Here is a 12,474-nt window from a genome sequence, read left to right as displayed (position 1 = left end):
CCAAGACGGTTACGGTTCACGGTTCAGAACCGCCGGTTCACGGTTCGGTTCACGGTTCGTCACGGTTCGTCACGGTTCGTCATTAATATGTTAATAAAAATTAAAAATTAAAAATTAAACATTAAACATTAAAAATTAGAAATTAAAATTTATTAAAAAAAGGGTTTGCACTTATTTAAGTTGCCTACGTATCCCTTTAGGGGAATCAAAGCCCACGTAGTTCTTTTACATTTTTATCCTTTTACATTTTCATTCACTTCCATTTCCTGTTCCTGTCGTATTTGTTCCTTCAGTATCAAAATCTTCAACTTCGTCATCTGAAAGTTGCATTCCTTGGATTCTTTTCTCCGCTCTGGTCCAATCGTCCAGTAATGCTTGGGCTTCCAATGAGTCGGGAGACAAAGTTGATCGTCGTTCATCTAATATGTTGCGTCTGCTCCACAACAACAGTTGACACTGGACAAGCTAAAATTTCTTTTGCGATCACGGAGAGAACGGGAAAGCTTTGAGCCTTCTGTGACCACCACTTTAAGATATCGAAGTTTTCGCTATCTGCTTCATTAAAATCAAAAGAAGTCGTAAAATAATTCTCAAGTTCCTGTGTGGAACTTGAGGATCCCCGTGGACGTTTTGTCCGTTCTTTTAATAAGAGTTGTGCTTTTGTAAGTTTTAAATTACTACTAGTAGTTTGTTGAATTTCAGAAATATTAATTTGTGTTCCATATTTTGCATAATATTGATTATAAATATCATATAAATAAATTCTAACATTATATATAATATTAATTGGATCGGGAAGAAGAATCTTTAATTGGAATTAAAGCATCATAATATAAAGTTAACATTTCTTGTAAAACTTCTAATTTAAATCTAGGATCTAAAGCAAATGCAATTAAATAAATTTCAGGAATTAAATAAAATATTTTTCCCATTTAGTTTTCATAGCTAAGATGCAAGGAGATAAAGATTCATTATTAATATGTTCATTTAAAACTAATACTATATTAGAAAATTTTCTAAAACTAATTGAGCAGTGGGATAATAAACACCGGAAAGTTGTTGGTTGCATCATTAAATACTTTTAAAATTTCACAAATACTACTACAAATATTCCATTGTTGTGAAAATAAATATATATTAGCATTAGTGTTTTGTGCAAAAATGAACATAATAATTCTTTATATTGAAATGAATCTTGTAATAATTGGTATGTTGAATTCCAACGTGTTGGTACATCACGTGGAAATTTTTTAGGTCTCATTCCATTAATTTTACAAAACCTACCCCATTGTTTCATTATAGATGGATGAGACCATAAATAAGAAATTGCAATTCTAATTGGTTTAATATAACTTTCTAAAATTTTAAACCATCTTGAACACATAAATTTAAAACATGGCATACACAACGAATATGAAAAAATAAACCTCCAATAATAGGTTGACAAACAAATTTTAGATCATCTATACAAGCGGTATTAGAACTAGCATTATCTAATGATATTGAAAATATTTTATGAGTTAAACCATATTCTTCTAAAATTAAACATAATAATTGTGCGATATTATGAGCATTATGTGATTCATCAAAAACTCTATAAGCTAATAATCTTTTTTGGAGATTCCAAGAGTTATCGATCCAATGGCAAGTCACACCCATATATGAATGTGTTTGCCAATGATCACTCCAAATATCGGAACATAAAGAAACTTTATTATCTAATTTACTAAATTCATCAATTAAATTCGTTTTTCCTTGTTTTACTAATTTTTGAATTGTACGAGTAAGTGTAGTCCTAGGAACACGTTTAGCACATGGATTAAGAGATTCTTTACAAAAATCTTCAAATGTGCATTTAGATCCAAAACTAAAAGAAAGATGTTCTACGGAAACAAATTTAGCTAATGATTCTCTTAATTTATTATCCGAATATAAAAATAAACCGGAATCGGTACTACCGCTAGTTGAAGAAAATCTTGATAATTGTGTTTGAGAACGGTCGAGTCCATATTCCGTCGGGTGCTTCGTTTCTACATGTCGTTTCAACGACCCATAGCCGGCTTGGAATTTGTAGGAAGCATTGCAGTGCTTACATTTTGCACGCATTTCTCCCGACGGAAGAGTGACCTTCTCAAAATGTTTAGTAAAAATAGAAGATTTTAGAGGAGGAAGTTCCCGAACCTTAGAAGTAATTACATCGGTACTTCCTTGTGTGTCGGGTGTCAGATTCGGAAGATGCTCGATCTCATCATCGGTGGATTGAATGTTGGGGTCCTCCTCCCGCGGATTCATTATTTGCTTTCCCTTCCGAGCTCGAGATGATGCACCTCCGCGGCCTCCTTCCATTGTAATTGAAAACGAAAGCGTGTAGAGATTAGAGAATACGAAAATGAGATTAAGAGTAGAGAAGATGTGTGTGAAAAATGATGAAATAAGCTCTCTATTTATAGAGTTTTGATAGTAACGGACACTAAATCATAGTCATTGATCAAAAAATGGTCAAAAGATCCTAACCGTTGAAAAAAAATACCCAAAAAACCCTCCCAACGGCTACGAACCGCCGGTTAACCGGTGGTTCCAACGGCTGATTCAACCCGCCGGTTTTTACACCCAATGAACCGGAACCGGCCCGGCAACTTGCCGGGCCGGTTCCGGTTCGACCCGGCGAACCGGGTCAACGGGCAACCGGCCCGTTGACCCGGTTACGGGCCCGGGCCGGGTCCGGGCCAGACCCGGCCCGGGGTCGGGTCTATCTACATTTGGACTATCCCTACCACCAGCCGGTACCCCATGGCGGTGATCAGAGGATGGCCGGAGCTCCGACCATAGTGGATGATGGTGGGAGTTTCGTTTGGTTCTTGGATTGGTTGAGTTCGTGGAGGGTCAGGACCCGGGCATGGAAGTGCTTATCTCAACTACTCTTGGAGGGCCACTAATGAGGCTACCGATGATAGAGGCAGCTGGCTTGGAGGAGGATCAAGTACAGCAGACAGTAGGGGAGACAGTCATGGGCAGATGCTTTTCCGACGACGACGATGACATTGCATTAGTGACAGTGATGTGTTGTATGTTAGCGGTGTTTGTGAGATTGTGTGTTGTCTAATTTTATTTGACAATGATGTAGGGAGGTGTATCTGCGCATACATTTGCCCTACAAGGTATGACGAGACTCGACACTGATCCAGTATTAGTCTAGACATGACGTGTCCGGGACCGATCGCACCTCTTCGGCTTGTATATGTTTTCTTTCATTCCATATATTTACTTTTTATCAAAAAAAGAAAAAAAAAACTCTTTAACGTGACAGTTTTTTTTTATTTTATAATCCTTCTTTATTTTTTTTCCCATTTATATATTTATAAAGCTCTCATTTTAAAGTTTTTTTACCCTGTGTAACCTTGAAAGAAAATTTAAATTATATAGACTCACTTGCATTGCCCTAAATCGATCTAAATTAAAGATAATAATATATACTAGATTAAATTACTTTAAGATGTTTAAATTTGAAAACTTAATTGTATATAATTAGGAAAATCTATAATAGTTTTTTATTTATGAATTTATAGTAGTTTAATTATGTAATATTTTTGTTTAAAACTGTGATATGTATTTAAATATTTTAGAGGACTTAGATAATACATATGAGTGTTTATTTTGAATTTAGAATAGTTTTAAATGATATACGAGTTTCTGTTTTATATGATATTAAATATAAATGAAAAAAATAGATTGTTTTAATTTTCGATCTCATTAATTAATTTTGTATTGGTTCAATTTATTTTATTTTTATAGAAATGTTTGATGATTAATTTTTAAAAATTAATTTATTCAATTTTAATTTAATGAATTAAATTATTAATCGGTTTATACGTATGCCATAATTCCATAAAATTGAAATTATTATAATGGTTGAGCACTTCTTAATTTATGCGGATTGAATCGTCATCCTAAAATCTAATTTAAAGAAACTATATAAGAATTTTATTTTTATTATTTTTTTTTTTAAAAAAAAAGAAGAAAAAGTAAAAATAAAGAGTGCAAATATAGTTACTTAACGTGCGGTGCCCCAAAAGTCCCGTCCTCGGTCACCTTTGACAGCGATGGTCCAGCAGTCGGCAGTTCGTCTTATAAAGAAATCTCGCCATCCATCTTTTCGTATCCATTCCGGTTCCAAGCAACCTCGCGGGTGTTCCCTTCGATTCACCAGCGAGGGTTCATCCTTCTTCTCCTATCACGATGATGCTGCGGAGCTCCTCCACTCCCCTCCTCGCCTCCCCGTTCCCCTCTTCCTCCTCCCCCCGCCACCTTGCCTCTGATCTCCACCCCTTCTCCTCCGCATCCCCCGACGTCCTCCGCCGATCTCACTCCGACGAAAACATCCTCGACTCCGACTGCCTTCTCCGGCGTAATGATACCTCCCGCTGCGAACTCCATGTTTCTTTGGATCGCGCATCATTCCTCTCCGTCTTCAATCGCAAGCCGATCGCCGAAGAGATCGAGGAGGAAGAGGAATACGGCGATGAAGAGAGCAATGCTGCTTCCGCGGAGTGGTTTAGGTTCGTGGGCGAGTTCAGATCGTTCGATTTGGGAAGCAGCGCCGTGTCGCCTCTGTACCTCGCGAGAGGGCTCGGAATCGACCGTGTCGGGTCGGGGTTGTTCAATGCCGACGGATATCTCGATGCGTTCATCGGCGAAAACGTGCGATCCGAGGTTGAGATGCAATATAAGGCGAAGGTTGAGGAGGATCCGAGTGATCCCCAATCGCTGAGGAATTACGCAAAGTTCCTTTATCAGGTATTATTAATCTCCATGATCAATTATATAACTGCTTAGTTACTGTGGATTGCTTTAGGAAGACTGAATGCGTAGTCTAGATTGAATGATACACCGTCGTATACGGTTGTGCCTAGAATGCGTAGTATAGACAAACTATCGAACATGTTTCGATTAACTATCTCAAACCACACGAATGACGATGAGCAAGAATACATATAAGAGATAACATATTACCTTTTGGGGGGGGGATTCTGAGGCTAAGGCTGCATTTCTATATGTAAGACACGCTATATAAGGTTAGAACCAGAGACCAGTCGGAACACAACAGAATGCATAAGCCATCATAGCGAAGGCTCATGTGCAAGAGAATGCATACTTTGGCTTTCGTAGAATTCATGTAGAAAGATTGTTGATACAGAAATTCAAACTACAAAAAAATTGTGAAAATGGATATTAAGTGTTGGCACACAAACCTTATGTTGGAGTTGTATCTGAGTAAGTAAGCAAACTGGAAAAGAGAAAAATCTGGAAAACAAAGAACCATGAAGGTGGAATGGATTTGCGGTGTATCGAAATGCTTAGGTTGAGGCGTATGGAAATACTTTCCTTTAAGCTTTTATTTGCCCTCACTACTAAAAGTTTGCTAATGAGTTTTATCAGCAAATTACCCCCGGATACAACAACCCTTTCAATACAATATCTAGCAAACATATTGAGTTGCCAAACATACAGAAATATGTAGAAATCTGAATATTTATAGAGAGATTGGTGTCTTTTCAAATGATGCAACCATCACAAGATACCTCTTCATTTAAATAACTGTCAAAATTAGTTATAGTTGAAATCATCCAACCAAGAGACACATTGGTTCAAGAACAATTCAAATGAAATGATCTAGCCGAGAGACACATTGGTTCAACTTAAACTGACACATATATTACAATCTCTTACAATCCCCCACTAGATTGTAATATTTCTTCATTATAATAGATTCATACATACAAGAAGGTATCTTTCGATTTTAACATTCAATTAGTGAAATACTTCAAAGCATTTGCAAGACGATAGTGTGCCTTGGCATTGGACTTTGTCTCTAAGCAAATACCGGCAATACACCACATATGAACTATCCAAGGTTTCAAAATATGTTCAAATTATTTAGCACTATTATGGCCTTATGCTCGATCTTGGACTCATGAACATTTACAAGACTAAACCATGGTCTTGTTAGAAACGACCTCATTTCTCATGTTCAACAGGTGAAGTTTCAAATTATGTCTAGCTATTTTGAAACTTGAACTTCATTAAGAGTATGTATTCAACCTCAACCGCATAGCTATTTACATCGAACATCCTAGAAGGGACTAGTTAAATATTTCGGTGTCAAACCAATCACATAACAAGGACTTGTTCTTACCCATTTAACTATGGAATAATGGTATAACTATTACATAGTTGGGTTACTATCACCGGTGATTGTTTCAAAAGGTTTCAGTCTCATTCCACTAGATGTTTCCTTGACTAAGTCTCTCAAAAGACCCTTTATCAATGGATATGCTAGGTTCTTATTGGTCCTAACATAGACCACATTGACAACACCATCTGTTATCAATTGTTTAACATATTCATGTCTCAAACTAATATGCTTAGACTTTCCATTATATACTTTGTTGTAAGCTCTAGACGATGTAGCTTCGCTATCGCAATATAAAGAAATAGATGACATTGGTTGTAACCACAACTCAATATCATATAACAAATTTCTTAGAGATTCTGCTTCTTTGTCTGCAGCAGCAAGTGCTATAAACTCACTTTCCATAGTTGAGTGAGTTTATGCATGTTTGTTTCTTAGAAGGCCAAGAAACAGCACCTCCAACAATTGTAAAAATCCAACTAGTTGTGGATTTATTTTCATGGATATTGGTTATTCAACTAGCATCCGAGTATCCTTCTAGTACCGCAGGAAAATTACTATAAGACAAAAGATTTATGGTTCTTTTAAGATAACCAAGTATTCTCCCAATCGCATTCCAATGTTTAACACTTGTGTTTAGCATACATAAGGCTACCAATCATACTAGCAATGTTCTAGTTGTGCTACTGCCTGCCAGAATTTTCTAGTAATTTAATACTAGTATCATATGGTGCATTAGCTTCTTTAAATATCAAGTGATTGAATTTAAAAAGCATCTTCTCAATATAATGAGATTGACACAACAATTAACCCCCATTATTTTTCATGACTTTTATACTTCAGATAGTATCTACCTCACCAAGATTTTTCATCATAAATTGTGAAATTAGATACTTCTTAGTATCATTTATACCTTGCATATTTGTTCCAAAGATAAGCAAGTCATCAACATATAAGCATAAAATTACTCCAAAATCATTTTGTGAATTTTGAATATATGCATTTATCAACATTATTATGTTTAAAATCATGAGATAAAATAACCTGATCAAACTTCTCATGCCATTGTTTAGGAGTTTGTCTTAATCCATAAACCGATTTGACTAACTTGCAAATCTTCTTTTCATTTCTTGATAATACAGACCCCTCAGGTTGTTTAATATAAATTTCTTCATTTAAATCACCATTCAGAAAGGATGTATTTACATCCATTTGATGTACATGCAACTTATAAATTGAAGCAATAGCAAATAACACTCTTATGACTATTACTCTAGCTACCCGAGAATATGTTTCGAAATAATCTGTACCACATATTTGTTTAAAACCTTTCACTACCAATCTAGCCTTGAAAGTTTATATAGATCTATCACAATTGTACTTTTTTTCTAAACACCCATTTATTGCTTATCGGTTTAGATCCCAAAGGGAGGTCAACTAAAATCCAAGTTTGGTTAGATATTATTGAATCAATTTCATCATTCATGGCCTCTCGCCAAAAGGAGGCATCCCTTGATAACATCGCTTCGGTAAATGTTTTTGGATCTTCCTCTATATTAAGCAACAAAGGTAATTTATTAAGTACACTATTTATTTCTCCTTCAACCAAAAAGGTTAAAACTTGAGATGAAATAAATTCTGGTACTAATTTCTTTTCTTTCCTTTCACATTGACTTCTCTTTAGTTCAAAAGATGTCATAGACTCTTTTCTTTTGTTTTGAGTGGAGGCACCACATGATTGATTATTACTAGATTCCAAACTATCAGTAAAATCAAAACTGAATTATTTTTGACAAATTCAACATCTCTTGATTCCACAATTACATTTAGAATCTAGGTTCAACAATCTATATGCTTTGGAATTTTCAGCATAATCTACAAATACACTTTTAATTCCCCTTGCACCTAACTTTGATGATTTAGGATCATGTACTCTATAAAAAGACTAAACAACCCCATACCCTTAAATACATCAAGTTTGGTTTTCTTCTTTTCCGTACTTCAGAAGGACATGTGTTTTTATAGAAGTAAATCTCCTATGAACATGACAGACAATAAGTAAAGCTTCTCTCCACAAGTTATTTGGCAATTTAGCATTAAGAAGCATTGAATTAATCATATCGGCATAAATCCTATTTTTTCTTTCAGCCAAACCATTTTGTTGAGAAGTAAACAACACTAACTTTTGGTGAATAATACTATGCTCTTCACAGAAGGCATCAAACTCATTCAAAAGATATTCACCACCTCTACCACTTCGAACCATTTTGATCTATTTATCCTTTTGATTCTCAACTTCAGCCTTGAAAAGTTTAAACTTTTCAAATGTTTCGTCTTTTATTCTAATTAAATATACATAGGTATATCTAGAATGTCAATGAAAGTGATAAAGTATCTTTTTCCTCCTCTAGTCAAAACACCATTATACTCACAAATCAGTATGAATGATATCTAATATTTGTGTGTTTCGTTCAGCTTTTGGAAATGGCTTCTTAGTCATTTTTACTTGCATGCAAATTTTACACTTCTCATATTTTGTATCTTTACAATTAATCAAACCGTGCTTAGACTTATGTTTTAAAGATCTAAAATTTAAGTGCGCTAAAAGAGCATTCTAAACATCAAAGGAGTCAACAAGATAAACAAAATTCATAATTTTATTACCATTAACACTTAGCTTATACATGCCTTCGCATAAATAACCTTATCCTACGAAGGACCCATTCTTTGAAACAATCCATGTATTACCCTTAAGTACAACCTTAAGCCCATTCTTACACATATGACTAGCAGATATAAGATTTTTTCTAATGTTAGGAACATGTTAGACGTTGCTTAAAGTCATTTTCTTCCCAATAGAAAAATTCAATCTGCACCATTTTTTTTGACAACCACCGCTGCATTATAATTCCGCATGACAACAGTTTGTTCTTGCTTTTCAATTTGATATGAGGAGAATAATTTCTTGTCGTTGCAAACATGAATGGTAGCATCGGAATGAAGCCACCAATCATTGGACTTTGTTGCAGTCATGTTGATTTTGGTTATGATGCCAATTTCCATTTCTAAGACTATTGCACACATTTCTTCGTGTTGTTTTTCAACAACATTGGCATTATTGACATTGATTTATTTCTTGTACTTACAGTCATTTTTGTGATGTCCTTTCTTGCTATAATTGAAGTATTTACCAAGAAACATTTTCTGGCCATTTCCGAATTTCTTGAACTTTCTGTCATTATTTACCTTGAAGTTCTTTTTAAACTTACTTGTTTCGGCAACATTAACTTTATAGAATTCATGCTATTGCCTTTGGGATTATGAGACATAGTCTCCCCTTCAATCCTCAAATGTTTTTGCAAGTCGTCCAAGGTTAAATCATCTCTGCTATGCAAAAATTTCTTTCAAAAAAATACTTCAAGATAAGGAATTTGTTTGTACCTTCTTTTTTGGCTTTGTTTTTGTATTCAAGTGCATTCCATATCTCTATTGGAGATTCAATTGGGTTGTAGAGATCATAGAGTCTATCAGAGAGAATGTTGAGAATGTGACCACGACATATCACCATGTTTTCTTCACGCTTCTTCCATGCAGCCTTGACCGTACCAGAATCATCATCCTTTGGTTCTAGAAATGACTCCAACTTTAGATCAAGAACATATGCAACATTGAGAACAGCAAGCAGGAAGAATGATTTTCCTTTCCAGCGGTTAAAATTGGTGTAGTTGAATCGATCTAGTTGAACATTTGGACTGAGAAAAGATGACATTCTTTTCGATTTCCATTGCAGACATAAAACCTTATAGATGGTTGGAGTAATATCTGAGTAAGCAAATTGGAAATAGAGAAAATCTGGAAAACAAAAAACTATGAAGTTGGAACGGATTTGCGGCTTATTGAAATGCTTGGGTTGAGGCATATGGAAATACTTTCCTTTAAGGTTTTATTTACCCTCACCATTCAAAGTTTGCTAATGAGTTTTATTGGCAAATTACCCCCAAGATACAACAACCCTTTCAACACAATATCTAGCAAAAATATTGAGTTGCCAAACATACTGAAATCTGTCCAAATTTGAATATTCATAGAGAGATTGATGTCTTTTCATGAATCAATGTGTCTTTTCAAATGATGCAACCATCATAAGATACCTCTTCATTTAAGTAACTGTCAAAGTTAGTTATTGATGAAATTCGTGTTGAACCAATGTGTCTCTCGGTTGGATCATTTCATTTGAATTGTTCTTGAACCATGTGCCTCTTGGTTGGATGATTCATCTCTAACTAACTTTGATAGTTATTTATAGATGAAATCATCCAACCAAGAGACACATTGGTTCAAGAACAATTTAAATGAAATGACCTAACCGAGAGACACATTGGTTCAACTCAAACTCACACATATTACAATCTCTTACACCTTACAAGTGTCTTCATGCATTATTTGAATGTGTGAGTTTTACTTTCACTTGACTTGGACAAATGAGAACTGCCTTCTTTTTATTACAAATAAATGTCTATTTCTCCTCTCTTGGTTCACAACAGGCAATGCAATTGTTTTCTTTTCTTGCTTTGGTTTAGCAAGGAGTCTTGAGTAAATAAAACGAATTCACAAAAAATCTCAATAGTCATTACTCAATACACAGGTATTGTTCTCATTCTCTCAATATATCTTTCTTCCAAAAATACTAGTTATGTTCATCTAATATGCTCTTGAACATTGAAGAAGCCCTTGAGAATAACAAATTCACTCCTTGTGCCATCTTCTGAAACGCCATATGGTGAACCTTTATTGTAATACATAAAATGGATCGAATTTGAATCTAGGTTGGAACTTGTCTTTTGAGGTTGACAAGAGATAATGTTTGGGACTCAGATTAGATTAATCTACTGAACTAGTAAACCAAGAATCACTGATGCGTTTGGTCGCTTAAAGTATGTGCCAAATTTCAAACAAACATAATGATTGGAAAAACACATGAACCAGACGTCCTACCACCATTTGGTTCCAAGCCAAAAGACAACAGCAGCTGAAATAGTTAAGTTCAGTTTAAAATAGAAACATCGATTTTTTGTTGTATGAGGTTTAAATTCAATTTGGTTGTTAAAATAATTGCCTCAGAAATCATAACACATGATGCAGGAAAAGCGGGATCTTAGAAAAGCGGAGGAATATTACTCTCGAGCAATATTGGCGGATTCTGAGAATGGGGAAGCCCTGTCACAGTACGCAAAGATAGTGTGGGAGCTTCACCATGACAAGGAATGGGCTTCAAGCTATTTCCAACAGGCAGTTAGAACGGCCCCCAAGGACAGGTAAAAATCAAGTTTTCCACTTGAATTATAAGCATCGCAGACAATTTGATGATTTATTTGAAATCTCGTGCGCACAACAGCTGTGTTCTCGCAGCGTATGCTGGTTTCTTATGGGAGACAGAAGAAGATGACGGAGAGGGAGACGATGTAGGAGTTACTTATGGCAGAGCATTTACTCCTGCACCTCTGTTGTGGATATAGAAGATGGCAATGCAAAAATTTAAAAGTAAATACAAATAAGAATGGATCGTGGATCAAGTCAATGATTCTTTAGATTCATGTTTACTTGCATTCGCTGATCTTGTAGTTCTACGTTTTGCAAGTAGATGGAACATGGATGTGTAACCAATCATTAATTTCAATGTTTTCATGCTCTGCACAATGCAAAAGGATCAACGAATAGTTACAGCAAGGGCGTAGCTAAGATTTTCAATCGGAGGCGAATTAAAAAAAAGAGTAATGATATGCTCAAGGAAAAAAATTCAAGGAAAAATTCAAGAATAGACACATAAAGTCATGACCTATCATTTCATTTTTTGTGGGTCCCATCACTTTATGTGTCTATCCTTGAGCTTTTCCTTGAGTTTTTTTTCTTTGAGCATATCATTTTTCTTAAAAAAAAAATTAACATGTAGTAGTATAAAAGTCATATATTAACTTCATATATTTTTACAATAACACTTTCCGAGATTTAATGCTTTGAAAATTTTGAATAATTGTTTTATTATCAACTATATCAAATACATCTCGCTTAATATATGGTACCAAATAATAATTTACTATTTTATTTCTCAACCGATTATGAAGTGAGGTTTTGATTATTTCATTGGTGAAAAATTCTCTTTATTGTCATAACTAGTAATAGTAAAGGATATTGTCAATGTTTCTTCAATTAAACTATCCTTTTAGTAAGCTTGCTAATTCCCGCAATCTCAAAGAATTGATTGCTATTTCACATATCAAAAATAA

General features: G+C 34.8%; 1 protein-coding gene across 1 annotated transcript; it reads left to right on the top strand.

Annotated features, from left to right (window-relative positions):
* The first annotated feature begins 4,147 nt into the window (after positions 1 to 4,147).
* On the top strand, positions 4,148 to 11,894 carry LOC121996728. The gene is made up of 3 exons (XM_042550802.1): positions 4,148 to 4,794; positions 11,333 to 11,505; positions 11,586 to 11,894. Exons 1-3 carry the CDS (start codon positions 4,237 to 4,239, stop codon positions 11,704 to 11,706), a joined length of 852 nt encoding a protein of 283 aa, XP_042406736.1. The 5' UTR covers positions 4,148 to 4,236; the 3' UTR covers positions 11,707 to 11,894.
* Positions 11,895 to 12,474: the final 580 nt, after the last annotated feature.

This window comes from Zingiber officinale, chromosome 6A, assembly GCF_018446385.1.
Source record: "Zingiber officinale cultivar Zhangliang chromosome 6A, Zo_v1.1, whole genome shotgun sequence".
Taxonomy (NCBI): Eukaryota; Viridiplantae; Streptophyta; class Magnoliopsida; order Zingiberales; family Zingiberaceae; genus Zingiber; species Zingiber officinale.
This window is presented reverse-complemented; position numbering and strand designations above follow the sequence as displayed.